Genomic DNA, 20074 nt, shown 5'->3' on the forward strand with positions numbered 1-20074 from the left:
AATATTTCATCAATAGTCATTTGGCTTGTGTGGATAGTGAATTTTATATTTAGGGCGAATTCGAAGTGAATGGTGATTTTAATCGAATCATATTGAATTGAATTTGGATAGTATGAATATCGCACAATATAAATTAGTGGTTTTCAAATTGGGGACCGCGGATTCTAGGGGGTCCGCGAAGCCGTCACCCACTTTTTTTTTTTAAATTAAAGAGAACTTACATGTGCAACTCTGTTAAAGCATGACTGTGCCCACGTATTGATGAACTGTCCGAAGTGATGAGGCACGTTTGTTTGATGTTTTTGGTAGCAATAAAAGGCTCCTGTTTCACGCTCCAGTTGTGTTAATTTACCTACATAACCCCCCCCCCCCCCTTGCCTACCCTCCACTGCAAGGGGTCCCATCACTTCCACCAATACACTAAGGGTCCTCGACACATCCATGGCTGAGAACCACTTATATGAATAATAGGCTCGTGTGAATAGTGAATTTTAGGTTCAAAGCAAGTTCGAAGCGAATAGTGATTTTGGCCGAATAATTTGGAATCGAATTCGAATAGCACGGTATTTACTCGCGTAATGAACGCACTTTTTTTCTAAAAAAAATTGGAGCAAAGTTGAAGGTGCTCTTATTATGCGAGGCAAATTTCCTGAAAACTTTTTCCGGAATGAGCGAAAAATGCGGTAATGCAAAAAAAAAAAAAAAATGGTCGCTTAGCCTTTTGCAACTGATAGTGCGTACACTTTTTGGGAACAGCTTCTTTGTTGTACTTTACTCATCTTCAGTGGTTGATGGTGCTATCTTGCGCAAGCTGTACCCGCGTCGCAAGTGCGCGCCATAAAAGCGTTTTGCGGCCATCTTTTCTCGCAATTGTTGAACCGCAGCAGTGGTATCTGCTGTGATCTCAAGGAGCGCCCAAAAGCGTGCGCTGCGACGTTTCAATGCACTTAGCCGAATTCACGGCAGCCTCGCATGACGATCGCGCTGCCGCCGTTGACATTGTAAGAAGTAACCAACATTGCAGCAAGCTACTCCCGAAGCATCAGAACAAATCGTCGATTATAAGATTAACGACAAAATACGGCTGCCGCCTCGCTTCCACATGAGAAATTCCTGTACGTGCGGAGAACAACTGAAGCAAGAATTGGGGGGTGCTACCATGTTGCAAAAATGGTCACGATTTTTTCTGAGCGACAAGCAATTTTTTCTGGTTTTCCAGAAACCTGCGACGCGATAGCGACGAATGACCCTTTGCGACTGCAACTCCTGTCCTCATTGCTCGAAAATCGCTTGCATGTCGTTTGGCCTTAAGGTTTCGTATTTGGAGGAAGTGACCATGGGTTGGCGCAGGCAGTTTCATGAGCTTTGCTTGCTGTGTGCTTATCAGCTGTGTGTTTATTTCTCTACACTCGCACCGTTCAAGAATCCTGCTCTGGCGCACAGATAAAGACAGGGGATGTGCCGTGCACAGACAGAAAACAACAACAAAACAATAAGGCATGCAACAACAAGCGAAAAAGGGGAGGGAGCGAAATGAGGTGGCCGAGGAGTGTCGGCATAATAAAAAAAGCGGAAAAGATCCAACGAGTAAGGAGGCGCCAGCTGTGGGTTAGCGGTACTGCAGTGGATGAATGTAGACGGTGCATTAGTTACTCACAAAAAAAAAAAAAAAAAATCGAAATTTTAAAGACTGAAGTCGGGGGTGTGTTTGTTATGCGCGTCCATTCATTATGCGAGCAAATATAGTATATATGACAAATAAAGAAAAATGGGCCTATTTATCATGACCTAACCTGCACAATATTTTTTTAAAAATTGAAATAGGGCCTCTATGCAAATGCACCCTTTTTTTTTTCGTTGAAAGGAAGTTGAAACAACTTTGAGTAGTAGTAGGATTTGACTTTCAGCAAGATGCAAGTCATAACCTGTAAAATATGTAATATTTAAACATTTATTATACTTGGAGCACATGAGACATTATAAAAACCTTTTAAGCTTAATAAAATGATGAATTGATATGAGGGTAATATCTTCGTTTAAAGGGGCTCTCTAACTTTTTTGCAGGTAGCCATGGAATTGATTTAATAAAGAAGCTTATTGCCTCGTGAATTCACTGCCTCAGAATATTTTTCGTATCCATTCAGTACAAGCAGAGTTTCAAATATTCCTCGCACACTGCAAGTGCATTCTCTTTTCTCCTCCTGATGAAAATGGAAGCTAAGCTCAGAAAGATAGCATGGGGGAAAAAAATACGTCATGTGCGCTTTGTAACCTTAAGCATTTCCTTTTTTTTCTTCGAATACGCGGCTTTTTAGTGCGATAACACCCGTACGCGCAGCCAAGTGGCGACTTCCTGAAACTGCCCCAGTAATGACCGAGCGCCCCATGGCTGTGACAAGTGATTTTTAAGCTTGTAGCATCATTTGCAGAGAGTAGAGTGCAATTTTTAGCTGATTTAGAGAATTTATTTTGAACTACTGGCCGCGTGCTGCGTGGTAATATTTGGCTTTTCGTTCTCGGTAGCCTTGACTTTCTATCGACAGCGTTCTTGACCATGTTCAATGAGTGTTGCAGGGCCCCTTTAAATTTGAAGGGGAGGCTTCGCGGCAGAGTGGATTTCAGCTGGCTAAGTGTTTTCACAGTTTAGCATTTTTACACTGCAGTGAAACCATTTTCACAGGTGGTTGCATGCGCACTAAAGTACACCTATTCGTTCCTTGCGAATACTTCGACATTTTGAATAATTTAAATTTGATTTGAAGCGAAATTGAATAATCTACTATTCGTTAGAACATTTGAAGCATTGAATAATTCGCACAAGCCTAATAAAGAAAACTGGGCCTATATTTAATCACCCAACTAAACTGCTAATATTTTTTAAAAATTGCTACAGAGTCATCTTTGCTGATGCTTTTTTTTTTCGTTCAAAGTAAGTGGTAACAACTTTGAATAGTAGCCGGTAAAATGCTAGTGCTAACCTTTAAAATATGTTACGTTTTGAAATTTACTATACTGAGAGCATATATAAGCTGGTATAGCAAGCTCTTAAACTTAAAAGAAGTCACAGTTTCGCCACGAGGGCGAAGCAATGAATGCGATAGCAAGAAATTTAAATATCAAACAAAGAACGACAAGCCGCTCGATAGTTTCAGCATGCCGCTACAGCACAAAGGACGACGCTCGAAAAGATTGTGTAGTTGTACACTGGACAAGCCGTCATAGTTGTTACGTGTTTGCACTAAAGGAATGTGCTGAAAATGTCCATTATGCCGACGCTGTTTGATTTTTTTTTTAAACTGCGGCACAGGGGAATGACTCTTCTGCGTCTGATGTGCCTCGTGTTTTTTTATTTCTCTTCTTTATCATGAATGGCGCAGAAGGAAGCCCACTTTTTTTGCACACCTCAAGGGTAGTTTTCAATTTGAAAGAAAATGTCAAAGCGTTGATGATGAAAAATACACTCAAGATGTTCCCAGACCTGTGTACCATGAGCTCTAAATGATGCATATGAATAGCTCGTTGTTACAACACCGGCACAAGCTGCGTAGCTGTGTTGGCTAGTGTAGCATACTGCGGAGTGAGGGCTCACTGGTTCGAATCTCTGCTATATTGCTTCTAAATTTTTTTCTACTGATAAATTTTTTAATGCCTTTTTTACATATATGAGTACATATTGTAAGAATTCATTGGACTTTGTAGTGACACGTATCCCAAAGGAGTACGGCCACTAGCGTGGGTCCGGTCTTAGTGAGCCGCAGGGCAGGCGTTAACCGTCGCCGTGGCGAGAACACGATACTGCTCAAAGTTGCAACACTTTATTGTGGCAACACCAAACCCAGTACAGCCCGTTGCAAAGGCACGGCGGGAAAGCAAATAGGCTTATCCATACCACAGGCATAAAAGTACTACACAGGGTGCCACGAGCACGTCTCCGCGGTAAAGGCGATTCACAGAGACACTGGGATCAAGGCCCGGCTGCTCGTTGGCTTTGGGGGGAGACGGGTCGGCGTAGCTAGGCCACGCACTAGGACACCGTACCGCCCTTCGGCCGTGCGTACGCAGTGGGGCAACAAAAGGTGAGCGTTCGCCTCGGGCGCAAGGCGCCGTCAGCGAAGTCCGACGAACCTCGAGCCACGGGGGTTGACGGACAGAAAAGATTGCGTGGCTCACCGTCTGGAGTCCCGGAGAGTATCTGTCTGCCCACTCCCGACACAGCGCACGAAAACCTCTCGGGAGACTTCGCGCGCGACGCCACAGTCAACATCCGCTACCGGGTGAGGGAGTTAAACGTCATTCCGCTCTCCCAGCGCGGCAGACAGCAAAGGAGGGCAGACATGTCGGGACATGAGAACGACAGAAAAGGCGGCAAAGCCCATACAAAGGCAGCAAGCTAGCCTCAATTCCCACATCCGCCTCTCCTAAATTTACTCTTTACCGGTCTGCAAAAGGCAGCCGGACGTCACCCATGCAGTTAAAATGACACTGTTATGAGCGACAGCTAACCCCAGTCCAGCCCTGTTACTGCTGCTAAAAAAAAAAGAGTGACAAAGAAGGAAAAAACATTAATAACAAAATAAACACATGACACTATAAAAAATAATTGCGAAAGGGAGCGCAGGAAAGTGGGACTAGTGTTTGTGGTGCTTGGGAGGGGTAGCGTCGACCGCGCGGAGGGGTGGGAGAGCGTGATAATGTTCGCTAGGTGCGATGCCTGAGTGCGAGGTCAGAGGTACGGGAGGGGGCTCACTGATGGCTCGTTGCTGCTCTTGATAAGCCGCGAGTCCGACGAACGCTGCTTCGGTTGTAGTTCGGAGGCCCCGCATTTCTGGCTCGATGACGGAGCTAGGACGTTGCGGGAAGCCGGACCTCTCCATGATCAGGGAGGCTGAACCAGAGTTGGCTGTGAGGCGCCCTGGCGTTGGCCGGCAGCATATAGCTGCTTTCAGCTGGCCTCGCGCAGGAGCCATGGTGGGAAAGGCAGCAGGGCTTCTTCGACGACGGCCGGAAGCAAAGCACAGCCAGACGGTCTGACATCAGTGGGTCAATGCCCCCGCAGCACCTCCAGTGTTCGCGTTGATGGGGGGAAGCCATGACGCACTCTTCACGGGCACGCACTGAAGCGTCACGCACTTACACACGCACAAAAGCACGCACGCACACACACCATCGACAGCTGCGCGAGAGTAGGCGCAAAGCGTCCTTCGTCTCTCTCTCCCGGCTTGAGCACTGACACTCAAGGTCACGCACAGCTCCCTTTGCAGTAGACGAAATAAACAAAGAAAAACGTAAAACAGAGCAAAATGACTCAACCTCTGGCAAAAAAAACATAAAATACAAATAACACTTAATATTAGACAAAAGAAACATAAAATACACATGAACACATAAAAAAAGAAACACTGGCAGCAGACTGGGCGGGGTCGACTTCTTTACGAGAAAAGGCCATAAAGAAGGTAACCTATACTGAGGCTAGACAGCAAACTGAGGGCCTTCGGTTGCGGAGAAGTCCGCCGTCCGGTGCGAAATTACAAAGGTGGCCGTTTCCTCAGATTATACCGCTGCGGGGTCCGAATGCGGTCCGCCGCTCCGGGTGTGCCCGTTGCTTGTGCGAAGTGCCGCAGGGCGCTGGCGTGAGCTCGTCAGACCGTGACAAAGGGCTTCAGGTCTGCGATGTGGGCACGGCTGAGTTTTCCCAAAGGAGATCTTTCAGCTGGTACGCGCCACGGACGCTCACTGACAATCGGTTCATAAGACCGGGCGGCTTTCCAACCTTTGGTTCAACCGTTTGTCAGACGTGGCAGGGACGAAATAGTGATAAAAGCCACGCTTCGTGCCGGGCCAGGTCACAATGTTGCTCAGTTTGCATAAAACTTTGGATCCACTCAGGTGACCGGCCACGGGTTCGTCGTGAGAAAATCGCAACAGTGCGGCTCTCAGACTTTTGGGCATAACCACCTTAAATGGGTCGATGGACTCGCCGTCAGTGGCTATATAGTTCAGCAGGAGCCTGTCATGGTCCAACAAAATGAATCCGCCGGGGACTCAATGACACACGTTGTTTCAGCCCCCTAATCGCGCCCGCTGCAGAACAAGCAGTGTAACGGCGCTTCACGCCTCTTCAAGACGGGTTATCGGCGCCCGCCGCAAAGCAAGCAGCGTATACGGCGCTCTGTCCCTCCGAGACTCGAAACGGATCACTTTGCTAAGCCTTCAGTAGCTCTTTAATGCCGAAAGCGATTTCCATTCTCCCAAATGGGGGAGTCTGGTATCGCGCCCACTCAGGACTGCAGCAAGCGCCGCTTGCACGGCGTCACGGGTCCGCTCTCGGCACGGTGGCCTTCGGAAAGTTCCCCCCGGATAGCAGCCAAGGTCATCCTCATGGGGACTCTCTTTTTCGCCGCTGTTTCGCCCCGACACTTGCATGTGCTATGGCACCGCGAGCGGCCGTCGCACCGAAATCCAAATTCTTGGCAGACAACAGGGGGCACGAGATAGCGCATCAGCTACCACGTAGGTTGTGTATTCACCACAAATGGGGGTGACGACACGAATGAGCGCCGAAGGGTGCCCGTCGATAGAGGCGGTGGCCTTTTTGTGCAGCGCGGCATGCCACGAAGCAGACATATTGCGACGAGCTCGATTCGCACAGGCGAACTGACTCGCTAAGAGCAGTCAAAAGCTAGAGTTTTTGACACCGCGTTGGGCGCCAGTGTAGTGACACGTATCCCAAAGGAGTATGGCCACTAGAGTGGGTCCGGTCTTAGCGAGCCGCAGGGCACGCGTTAACCGTCTCCGTGGCGAGAACACGATACTGCTCAAAGTCGCAACACTTTATTGTGGCAACACCAAACGCAGTACAGCCCGTCGCAAAGCCGCGGCGGGAAAGCAAATAGGCTTATCCACGCCACAGGCATAAAAATACTACACAGGATGCCACGAGCATGTCTCCGCGGTAAAGGTGATCCATGGAGACACCGGGACCAAGGCCCGGTTGCTCGAGCGAGGGCAAAGGCGCTCGCGTTGGCTTCGGAGGGAGATGGGTCGGCGTAGCTAGGCCACGCACTAGGACACCGTACTGCCCTTCGGCCGTGCGTACGCAGTGGGGCAACAAAAGGTGAGCGTTCGCCTCGGGCGCGAGGCGCCGCCAGCGAAGTCCGACGAGCCCCGAGAGACGGGGGTCGACGGACAGAAAAGATTGCGTGGCTCACCGTCTGCAGTCCCGGAGAGTATCTGTCTGCCCGCTCCCGACACAGCGCGCGAAAACCTCTTGGGAGACTCCGTGGGCGGTGCCAGTCAATATCCGCTACCGGGTGAGGGGGTTAAACGTCACTCCGCTCTCCCAGCGCGGCAGACAGCAAAAGAGGGCAGACATGTCGGGACATGAGAACGGCAGAAAAGGCGGCAAAGCCTGCGCAAAGGCAGCGGGCTAGCCTCAATTCCCGCAACTTTATCTTCCTCATCTGTCAATAACCATCATCAGTCTTCGTTTCGTTCCTCTTCTTGATCAGCACTATCTTGCTGTTGCTTGAATAAAGCATCAGCTGAACTGTGGTATTTCAATATGCATATCTGGGACATGATGGCGACGGCAAAAATGAGCCGAGAGTGTTAATATTTTTGCTATCGCAATAAGATGTTGAATTGATGTGAGGGTGATATATCCATCTAACCTTGAAACGGGGCTTTGCATCAATGTGGATTTTCGTTGAATAGATGTTTTAATGGCTTAGCATTTTTTCAGTACAGTGAAACCTTCTTCAAAAAATATTAGATTTGAATTAATATACTGAATATGTGCTTTCACGGCTTGGCACACCTCCACTGCAAAAAAACGACCTTTACTGGAAGTTGCATGACCATTTTGAATACTTTGAAATTTTCAAGAATTTAAATTCGAATAGAAGCAAATTCGAATACAGTAATATTCATCTTCATGTTCAAAGGTTTCAAATGTTCACACACGCCTAATGTTCCTCCATTCGTAGTCAACATTCATAGTCGACATCCACCTTGACATACATTATTGCTTCAATCTTTGCATCGAGTCATAGGGTTACAATTGTCAAAGTTGTAGTTAAGCCGTGTAGAGCACATCCTAAAACAGGCACTCCATACCCGGTGTATCATGCTCACTTGACTCGAATGTTTTCTACCAATCAAAAGTAAAAGTTCTTGTGAAGTTCACCTATGTAGACATCCGGGCACGTATAAAATTGAGGACACAAAGATGGCACACTTAGCGCAACTCTCAACAGTTTTTAGTGCACTACTACCATTCTTAACTCTTGTGAAGACGAGTGAAAAAGATGATCGAGAGAACAGCAGCAGGACGTTGGCTTGTGTATTTGTAGGATTGTTTTCAGTGTAATCATCTATGAACGAACTTTGTGTTCCAGCACATCATTTGCCCAGTCACATATTTTACTGCCATCTCACTCTGCGTATCACACCAATTATGCTTACAGAGTTAACCCTATCTTCGCCTGGATAAAAAAATATGGAAAGTCGCCTTTAAATTTATCAATAAAAAAATGGTATGACTTACCTTCCAGAATAGTTAAAATAACTGAGCCTTCTTTGTTTAATTCAGCATTGCCAAAGTATTTGGAATCTTGTAACTTTCAGTGACAATTATGCTTTATTCATTATTTACTCCTATTGTAATGCTTGCCTTGTTATTATGTTTTACGAATTAATATACCATAGCAGCGTACTAACCTATAGTCATCTTTTCTGCGTAAAGATAGTGTTCTGCATTTTGTTCTCCCTCTATGTAATGACCCTGGTGGGCCCTTAGGCTACTCCAATAGTGCTCTTTCATTCACACAAAATTAACAGGTAATGTCTCGGAAAATTCTGTACGTTATTATCATGATTGATGAAGCAACAGTAAAGTGTGCGTGTTTCCCAGTGTCGCCGTGACCTCCGTGGCACCCCGGGCGGCAGTTCCTCCGAAGAAAGCTCGGTCGGCCGCGTCGTCGGCGCATCCGTAGGAGGGGGCTGTGACCGGCTGGCTCGAGACTACGTTGAGTCGCTGCACCAAAACGCACGTTCCACATTGCTGTACGGCAAGAACAACGTGCACGTGCAGCCGCGGTGCCACGCGGGTGAGCCCCTGCCCGGCTACCTGTCCCTGCACCAGCAAGGGGGCACGCAGCTGGTCCTGAAGTGGACCCCCAATCAGCTCATGAATGGCACCACCAGTGCAGACAGCTCGTCTGGCGACTCCCTGGGCAGCAGCCAGGACAAGAGGTGAGTCAAGGTACTCGTGTCATGCTTCGCAGACTGTGAGCATACATGCTCGGCAGTGTCCCAGTTGACCGGTTAACGGTCCCAGGTGTCGTTTGTATATGCGGATGTTTTAAAAGCTGCCTTTTGGTGTGGCTATTTTTTGTTTCAATGGTTTGGTTGTGTTCAATTGCCTAATCTACTAAACAGGTGATGACAGGGGCCCTCCACCACTTTTCGAGACCTCATTGTTTCAAGTATGAGATTGCACAGACTAAAGGCTCAACAGATTAGTGCAGCAAGAATAGCAGCAATTGAGACGCGCAGTTCAAAGTCTAGAAGATTCAAAATACGATAAAACGGACGCCTACCCGCGACTCCATTTTCGTGGGGTCAGCTGATCATATTTCCCTCGCCCTGTGATGTAGGATGGCTCCCCAATGAAATGAGCTGAAAGCCCTTACATACAGGAAGCTTGATGCCATATTGTCCATTATTTCCAATGTATTGATGATGTCATTGCAATAGTAACAAACAATTTGGTGTTTGAAGAGTGAGACACACTCACAAAACAAAAAAGCTGCAAACGCTTCTATAATGTTCTGTAGTTTTGCTGGTTTTTACTGGTTGCCATGACGTTCATATCGAAGCTGTTACATTTTTTTCCCCTCCACTTTTTTGAAACAACGCTGCCCGGAGCGTACCTGATGTGTTTCCTCCAGCATCATAGTGTCCGACGCGTTGTTTGACCGCCGTTGCAGTTATCAAGCTGAAAAAGTCAGAAAACTTAATTCTTTAGTGAAAAAGCATGCCAAAGAAAAAATAAACTCAATAGTAATTCTTATTTTGTTGCACTGCTGTGATTTCATCTAACATTGCATTTATACAATCACAGGCCTGCATCATCCATCGTCATTTATGCTCGCAATAGTGCTGGCGAGTGCCACTATGTGTTGAAGCATTCAGCATTGATGTTTCGAAACGCTGGAGGGCTCCTAAATGAATTTATTAGTCAGGTGATCAATTTTTTGATTGATTGGTTAATCTACCGCTGATGAGCACTTTACGATCCAGTTTGTAGCAGTTCTTGATCATGGAATCTGTGGCACTTCCAAATTTATACTCCTCACAGGACAGATCTTTCCACATTCTCTTCCACTTCTTGATTGCTTCTGCTCACATGGGTGTGTTCTTCAATGATCTGCACTCTTGAATAACTCTTTCGAGAATTCTTTGCAGGTATTAAGCATCTTTGAGTATATTGCCACATTCCTTCCTCAAATTTTGTTATCGCCCTGTCACACTGTACGTGATTGTATGTGCGAACTGCACCTGCAGTGTTCGAGAAGCTTTGGTACTGTAGTAGATAATTTCGTTCAGATCATGCCCACTTCGCGAACATTACAGAATATTCTGGAACCTACGTGGCCACTAGCGATAATGCTACAATATTTGATGACACGTGTAAAAAGCCGACGTGCTTCACCACTTGTCAGATCATCGTCAGCCAACGCTCTGCTCGCCTCTATCAGTGCCAGTGTATTGCTTTAACGTAACTTTCCTTCTACGTGGCCACAAGTCCGGCTCGAATAAACAGTTACTATTTGACTTGCAGTCTGCTCCTTTCGTCCACGTTGCGACCCCGTGACAATATAGTTTTTTTTTATTTAGCAAGCCATGGTGTACAGGCTACTTAGAGTTTCTTGGTACTACATGCGCCGTGTGTAGATGCGTTATAGTAGTGTTTCATTTCTTGGACTCGGTCGGGCCAGTGAGTTTCATGGGGAAATTTTATGGTTGGGGTAGGCTGGTTTTGGACACTTTGGTTATAATTGCCCCTGTACACCAGTGAAAGTATATGTTGAGATTTTTAGGCATGTTCACATTAGAAGTCGATGAAGTATATATCAACATCCTGGAAGAAATCTACTGGGGATCAACTGCTACTATAGTGCTTCATAAAAAAAGCAACAAAATACCAATTAAGAAGGCAGGGGAACACAATCTCCCCAATGCTGTTTACCGCGTTCTTACAGGAGGTTTTCAGAAGCCTAGAATGGGAACAGTTAGGGATAAGAGTACCTTAGTAACCTGCGCTTCGCCAATGACATTGCATTACTGAGTAACTCAGGGGACGAATTGCAACTCATGATTATGGAGTTAGACAATGAGAGCAGAAAGGTGGGTCTTAAATTAATCTGCAGAAAATGAAAATAATGTACAACAACCTCGGAAGAGAGCAGCACGCAAGATAGGTAATAGTGCCCTTCGTTGTAAAAGACTATGTCTACTTAGGAAGGGTAATAACTGCGGAGCCGAACCACAAGATTGAAGTAACTAGAAGAATAAGAATGGGGTGGAGCTCATTTGGCAAGCACTCTAAAATTATGACAGGTAGATTGCCACTATCCCTCAAGAGGAAGGTATATAACAGCTGTGTCTTGCCGGTACTTAGCTACGGAGCAGAAACCTGGAGACTTACAAAGAGGGTTCAACTTAAATTGAGGACGACGCAGTGAGCGATGGAAAGGAAAATGGTGTGTGTAACCTTAAGAGACCAGAAGAGGGCAGAGTGGATTAGGGAACCAACCGGGATTAAGGATATCATAGTTCAAACACGAAGAGGAAATGGACATGGGCCGGGCATGTAGCGCGTAGACAGGATAACCGCTGTTCATTAAGGGTAACTAACTGGATTCCCTGAGAAGGCAAGCGGGTTAGGGGGAGACAGAAGGTTAGGTGGGCAGATGAGATTAAGAAGTTTGCGGGTATAAATTGGCAGCAGCAAGCACAGGACCGGGTTAACTAGCGAAACATGGGAGAGGCCTTTGTCCTGCAGTGGACGTAGTCAGGCTGATGATGATGATGATGATGATGATGACATTATAAGTTATCATTGACCTGCCTTGAAGAAGTCAAGCCACAGCTCAAGTCTGGTAAAAACTTTGAGCAGACGCCGATCCAGGCAAAGGAAATGTTACCAATGCTTTCGCACCCATAGGACCTGATTGTTTACAATGAAGTTTTCGCCAATGTTTACCCCGACCAGATATTTCATCAGACCTTTGACTTGAGAGACATTTTTACGAATACGGAGGTTAGACTAGCTGAGGCTTTAGGTTGGGTTGAAAGCGTGTGCATCCTACTAGTATTCCACCTTAGTATCTATGCAGGCTGAGGCTGTGGATGGTGAAAACTGCTGAAAGAAATGGTTGATTAACATGATTAAAATGAAAAACAAGCAAATACTGAATGGCATAATGTCACACAAACGTGTGGAGCTCTCTGATTATGTGTTAGGATGTGCTGTCGTGAGTTTCTGGAAGCACTGACACGCAGATAAGTAAAGGTGCAAAAGCATTTTCTTAAAGAGAAAGCTGCAAAGAAAGAGAGCGACCTCCCCATTTAGAGCATTTTGAATTGAAGCCATTTCACACCGAGGTCCACCAAGATGTATTTCTATCACGGATATGACATTTGTAGAATGTACACTACCAGACAACAAACAACAACTACAGGTTTTCCCGCTCAACTTAATCCAAGCACCAGCCAAATTAATCTAGGCGCCAGTCAATTTAATCCAGCCGCCACTCAAATTAATTCAGATGCCATTCATTTTAATCCAAATGCCACTGAAAATAATCTAACTGCCAGCCGATTTAATCCAGACGCCAGCAAATTTAATCCTCACAACACCGTCACATCAAAACGACCCAGAATTTTCGGGGAAGCGTGGAGTGAATAGCTTTGGAGTGAATTTAAGAGGAAAAACAATGAATGAGTGACTAGTGACACAATGTGACTCACGCGACTTCATCCCGCCTATTACCCGCGTAACCACTATTCACACCTTTGACAATCATATCTAAGCAAACGCAGTCCACACAGTAACAACTTGATACCTATTGCCCAGGCCAATGATCTGATCACTAGTGACCCAGGTGACGTCATCACACATATCACCCACGCACACACTGTCTTACCCTTCCGTCATGCATATCAAATGAAACATCATTGAAAGGGCAGTAGCTTGATACCTAAAACTCGGCTAAGCGACTTGATAACCAGTGACTCAGGTGACGTCATTATGCCTATCACTGATGCACGCCATGTCTAACCTGCTTCATGCATATCAAATGAAACGTATTCGAGAGGGTAATAACTTGAATCCTGTCACTCGGCCTAGTGGCGGGATCACTAGTGACTCACGTGACGTCATCACACCTAACACTGAAAAGCACTCTCTAACCTGCCTTCATGCATATCAAACAAAACATCTTTGAGAGTGTAATAACTTGAACTCTGTTACTCGGCCTAGTGACCTGATCACTAGTGACTCACGTGATGTCATCACGCCTACCACACACGCACGCGCTGTCCTAACCTGTCTTCATGCATATCAAACAAAACGTATTCGAGGGGGTAATAACTTGAATGCTATCACTCGACCTAGTGACGTGATCACTAGTGACTTGCGTGACGTCATTACGCCTAACACTCACGCGAGCGGTTTCTAATGTGCCTTCATGCATATCAAACGAAATGTCTTTGAGAGGGTAATAACTTCAACACTGTTACTCGGCCTAACCACCTGATCACTAGTGACTCACGTGACGTCATCGCGCCTGACACCCGCTCAAGCGCTCTCTAACCTGCCTTCATGCATATCAAACGAAACATCTTTGAGAGGATAATAATTTGAACGCTGTCACTCGGCCCAGTAATGTGATCACCAGTGACTCACATGACGTCATCACGCCTAACCTCCACGCACACGCTGTCCTAAACTGTCTCTATGCATATTAAACAAACCGTCTTTGAGAGAGCAATAAGGTCATACTTATGACTTGGCCAACCGACTTGATCACTAGTGACTCACGTGACATCATCACGCCTAACACTCACGCAAGCACTCTCCTACGTGTCTTCATGAATATCAAACTAAACGTCGTTGCGAGAATAATAACTTGAAGGCTGTTGCAGGCAGCGTCTGCTAGTAAAAAAATGGCAGCATATCCACAGAGTGAATAATGGGTAGTGGGGCGAAGCATCTATCCGTCCATTCGTTCTTGCTTTCGTCCATTCATGCGTGCGTCTGTGTGGACGCCCATGCGTCCATGTGCTCGTCTGTGCCTGCATCTGTTCGTGCGTGCGCACGTTCATCTGTGCGTCCGTCCCTGCTTTCCTCCATGCGTCCGTCCATGCGTCTATCCATCCGTGCAGCCATCCGTGCGTCCGTCCATGCATCTGTCTGTGTGTCCATTCGTCCACCTATTTAACACTCCAAGTACCACCATCTCGCATCTTTTCATCATATATTCCTCATATAGAAGCACTGCCAACCAGTGGACATTCCAGGGACTGAATGAGAGGAGGCACACGCACACTTTCTTACGGCTTGCGCTTCGTGTCTACTTCCCACCTCTAACCACCTCGAGTTCATGGTATATACTAGTTCACTGTATTCATGGCACTGCTGCTCAACGCTCGCTAAACCTTTCTAAAACCTAGGAGGTTACGCCCAGGGAGTATAACATAGCAATCCTTTGTTTTCTTCCGTGCTTTGTTGAACAATAAAAGTTCGCAGCGTGCGCGTTAACTAAAAACCAAATTCTCCTGTCTCTCGTTCCCCCTTAGCAGCCATTGGCATGTACATTGAGCACTATCTCTTATTGTTCAACAACGCACAGAAGAAATCTCTCACTGGCACCAACTTGGAGGTCAAAATGTTGTACTTGTTACACACTACTACAATAGCTACGAGGGACGAACGTGTGCCGCTATAAGGAGCTTTGCCCCTAAAAACTGACTGCTGGCGTTGCACAGCTGTTCACCGGCCAACCGGTATATGTAGGTACTGGATCGCGCGTTTCGAATTCAGTCAAGGGCATCTTTACATGGCTTTCGCTGGGCGCTTTTCTTGACACGAGTAGATGCGATGGAAGCAATAGTACCTTCAAGCAGTAGTGGGGTACGACCCAATATCAGATTCCCACCACTTGTTCAAGGCAACGCTTCTTCTTCATTCAATAAATAAGAATAATAAAGGCGAAATGACAATTGAGCATTTTCAAATCGTACTCAATCATGCAACATTCAACCGATACCCTCACCACCCTTCGACGCATTTACTCCAGCTCGTCGTGTGGGAAGATGTAGGCGGCTTTTTTGTTGCCTCTCGTGTTTCTAAGCATGCCTCGGTAATTCGTGGTAATAGAGGGCAGGGGACTGCCCTCTACCACGAATTACCGCCAATAAAGAGACTGCCCTCTATTCGTGGTAATAGAGGGCAGTCCCCTGCCCTCTATTGCTAATTGGTCGAGACTGAGCAGCGGCGCAGACATCGAAGCCCAAATTGCTGAGTTCTTCCCGCACAATCGACTGTACCAAGCAAACCTGAGGTACTTGCGAATCGACGTGGCCGTTGGTGGGTAGAGCAGGTGTAATTGCTTCGATTTCCCGCCGGACGATTCGCGTAATTTCAGACGCCGGTGAACACTGTCGATGAGAGGTCAGTCCATCTTCGCAGGAGGACGTCGCAGCGGCGTTCGGCAGTCGAGTGAATGATCTTGAAATATGCCTGCTTTTGGCCTGTTCAAAAAGCCGGCATTCCCGAATAATTTCCTCGACAGTCGCGCAGTTCCGGCATATTAGCAGGTTGAACGCATCGTCCGCTATCCCCTTGAGGACGTGGCCAACTTCATCAGACTCCGACATGTCGTCGACTTTACGACGTAGAGCCAGCACATCCTGTATATACATAATAATGAACGTTGATTTCCGCTGTCTAATTATAAACGGCAATGTCGGCCACATGTTTCTCCTTCTACGCACGCTACAGCTGTCTGCAAAAGCACAAACTTATGCTTGATATTTTTGGTTGCGTGTAGCGTAGACGTCGTCGCTTCAATTTGCGCTGTTGAGACCAGCTCTACCCTTGTTTTCTGCATCACACTTCAACACACTGACGTGGCATGTCGTCCCTTGCACTGCTTGCATTTTACTTGGGCTTTGCAAATGCATGCAGTGTGGTTTGGTCTCGTGCATCTGAAGCATGCTCTATTTTCGGTAAGCATAGCTTTCTTTTCATCCATTGGAATGCTCTGACGACAGTTTTCAGTCGCGGGGGTTTTCTTCTTGCAAAATAAACATTCTGTGCGCTGAGCTATAGAAGCTTGAAGTTGTGCATATCTGTCGGTCGTTCTCTCTTGGTTTTGCTGTTATTCTCTCTTGTACACGTGTTTCTTCATGAAAAGCTGCTTGCTCTCTTAAGAATAACATAAGCCTGTCCAGCTTTTCCTCGCACGCTTTTCCTGTTGGGTTGCTTTGCTCGCCGTTTTCGGAATCTGAGCTGTTTCTGATAGCCTCTTTTGACTTGAACTGCACTGATAATTCTGGTGGAATTGCTATTTTCAATACCGGTAGCAATATCGGCGCATAGCTCTCGGTTTCAACTTTTAGGGACTTGAGTGCCAATATGTTAACTTGCACTCTCTGTACTAGCCTATTTAAGTCATCGGTATCTTGAACAGACCTCACTTTCTCCAAACTCAATAGCTCATTCATGTGCATTTCAATGGAATGTTCGTGACCGAACGTTTTTTGCAGTATCTTGATTGCGTCATCATAATTTTCTTCTGCCAAGTACTGAAGTCCTTCAATAGCAGCCGCCGCTTTTCCGGTTAGTGATGCTAACAAGTAGTTGAACTTCTGTCTCTTGCTCATGTTCGGTCTCAGGTGAACTGCCGACTCGTACTGAGCCCAAAAGCAGTTCCACTCCAAAGCTTTTCCCCCAAACTTTGTCATTTCAAGCTTTGGTAGCCTAACTTGTCCCGTTGCTTCTTGCCCTGTACTTAAGGGCGTCACCTGCCTTGTCCTATCGCTTGAATCCGATTGTGCAGGCTGTCGAAGTCTGAAATATATTGCAGACAAGGTCATCGTTAAATTCATGTCGTACTCTATGACCCTTTCGAATTCAGCTTCGGCATTGTCTTGTGTCAGAAACTTTTCCATTTGCTCGTTCGCGCTCTTGAGACTGTCGCTTATTCCTTTAATCTGCACCTGCGTTGTAAGCAGCTGCTCCCGGTTAGCTCCATCATTAATTTGCTGTTTAGCTGCGTTAATCAGTCACGTGATCTGGGAGCGAAGCGCTTTTGTTTTCTTCGTTATCACTTCCTTGCTCATATTGAGGTGGTTAATAATGAGTCCTTACTTGTCAATCGTTCGTTCTGATGCTCGTACGGTCCACCGTGGTCTCGTCGTTCAATCCAGGTCGATTCTCTGCTCCTCCGCCGTTTTCTTCTCTGTTGCTCCGTGGCAGGTTGACCTTTCTTGTTGGCGAGGAGGTAGTATCCTGGTTCACGGCACCATTATTAAGATGATCGAGACCATGGACTGCTTCGAACGAATACGGTTTATTAGAAGAAGCGAAGTAGCACGCGCTCCCTCCAGGCAGCAGTCTTCTTTCTTTTTCTTCCGGCGTTTGATGATGATATTTTATACTGGATGTTTCGGATGCGTCAGCACGTATGTGGGTGGGGGTGGGGCCGGTGGAGGCGTTGCCGTGGATGGTGCAGGCGTCGCCGAGGCCGATGGAGAGGTGGCCGTGGGATCAGTCCCGTGCTCCATCACGGAAACTCTGATTTGATGACCACTGCAGAGCTCCGTTGTATGGCACTTCGTTACCCAGCACCTCCACCAATTTGTTACGGGGATTACAAATACACGGAAGAGAGAAACGAGTGTATTTGCAATATTTACAGGTAGGTGTGACGCCCCAGGGCTGCTAGGATCTCGCGCGCCGAATTCGCTTCTTCTTCATCGATGCGTCTACGACGGTGGAGCCATGCCCACTGCCTCGTAACAATATGAATGAAGGCACGTTAGAGAGTGCTTGCATGAGTGTTAGGCGTGATGACGTCACCTGAGTTACTAGTGATCAGATAACTGGCCTGGGCAATAGGTATTGAGTTATTATTGTGTGGACGGTGTTTTCTTTGATACGCATGTCGATGGTGTGAGTAGCGCGTACGTGGGTGATAGGCGTGATAAAGTCGCACGAGTCACAATGTGTCACTAGTGACTCATTCATTGTTTATTCTACACATCTTGATAATATTTCCTCTTAAATTCACTCCGAAGCTGAATTTGGCTGGCACTCCACGCGTTCCAGAAATTCTGGGTCGCTTTGAAGTGGCGATATCGCGAAGATTAAATTCGCTGGCATCTGGATAAAATTGGCTGGTGGTTGGATTAATTTCAGTGGCACTTGGATTAAAATGAATGGCACCTGGAATAATTTGAGTGGTGGCTTGATTAAATTGACTGGTGCCTAGATTAATTTGGCTGGCACTTGGATTAAATTGAGCGGGAAAACCTGTAGAAGAAAAATTTCATGGACGTGATTGACAAGAGAAATCGAACCTACGGGGGGTCAGTGGTCTATCTGCTGTGCCATCGATGCACATGCGAGAGCCTCCACAAATATGCCTCATGTACCTGCCTTGCATTCTCTTTCGCTCGGGGCTCCTAGTTTGCAAGGCAGTGTCATCATTTGTGAGTGGCGAAGGGAAGTACTGCATCATAGCGATTTGCTCACTACACAGTTCGGGGGTGCCTCGATGCCAGTGAAGGAAGACTTTCTGCACTGGCAATCGAGAAGTTGCGTGCTTTGCCTTTCGTATCATGTTATAGCGGGATGACTCATTAGAATAGTGCAGGTTTCATATGCACAAACTTAGTTTCTCCACTGCCTTCATCTTCGGGTGCAATAACGCCGACTAACAAAACTGCTGCAATAAGTGCTGCAAAAAGGCAACAACATCTGCAGGCAAATTTCACACCTTAGTGGAGCGAGACACGCACCTTCATGGCTCAAGCTATGAGCCTCAGCCTCCCACATTTCTGAAGAGCAGTGTGGTAGTGTTTGTATGAGCACAGGTGCAGGTTGGCCTTCTACTATAGTGGGGAGCACACACCTTGCTGTTTTTCACCTCAATCGAAGGCATATCGAGTGCCAGTGTTTATTAAATGCTCGTTAATGTCACCTTTGTTGGGGACTCACAATACGCTATATCAGCTTCCACAATGGGCGTTAGTCATTGTGATGTAGATATGCCACTGGGCATCAATGCACCCACATCAAACTGTGCTGTAGCTGCCAAAGACCAATGGACATTGTCCAAGCAGTCATATATAAATGCACAATAAACAGTCAGGTACTACTGTAGAAGAAGATACGTGTCATTTTTGTGTTATATCGATTCTTATTATGGAAACATCAGCCGTGCTCTTTGATTAATGTTTTGCATAAAGAACATTTAAGTCTGAAAGCAAGTTGAAGCATATAGATGAGTGGAACAGCCACTACCACAAGTTCGTAGGTCTGGTAGCAATAGTACGTGCAAGCATAAAAGTGGTAAGCTGGGTCAGTTGGTGTGGATGCATAACGATAAACGGCGCTTGTCCTGGGCAGCTCTCACTCTTTTCGTCTGTCGTTTTTTTGTGCTGTTTATTATGATGGATGCAAGCATACCTGTCTTCAATTGTAAGCTGCTTTTGATATGTATCAATTAAGTTTTGACAAAGTGTTTTGCACAGTTTTGTACTCGTTATGAAGTCCTATGCCCACCTGTCCATTTGGCATGTACCGAGTTGTTTGGCATATGAACAGAAGGCAGATCTTTGTTCAAGTTATGCACAGAAATACCTTTCCTAATGAAGCTTAATTTATAATAGATTTTAGGAAATAAGTACTTGCCAGGGTCACCCTCTATGAAACCGAAGAACTGATGACATCACTCAGTGGATGTGTGTTCTGCTGTAATGGAATTTTAGTTTAGTATGG

At 46.3% G+C, this 20074-nt stretch overlaps 1 protein-coding gene across 2 annotated transcripts in view; it reads left to right on the plus strand.

Annotated features, from left to right (window-relative positions):
* The window catches only part of LOC119167945 (small G protein signaling modulator 1), a 301398-nt gene that overhangs the window by 134339 nt on the left and 146985 nt on the right, over window positions 1–20074 (plus strand). For both annotated transcript variants that reach the window (XM_075891022.1, XM_037419412.2), the window contains exon 7: window positions 8912–9252. In XM_075891022.1, coding sequence (XP_075747137.1) covers window positions 8912–9252 — 341 coding nt within the window. The remainder of the gene's footprint in view (window positions 1–8911; window positions 9253–20074) is intronic.

The sequence above is a fragment of the Rhipicephalus microplus genome, chromosome 3, assembly GCF_043290135.1.
Source record: "Rhipicephalus microplus isolate Deutch F79 chromosome 3, USDA_Rmic, whole genome shotgun sequence".
Classification (NCBI taxonomy): domain Eukaryota; kingdom Metazoa; phylum Arthropoda; class Arachnida; order Ixodida; family Ixodidae; genus Rhipicephalus; species Rhipicephalus microplus.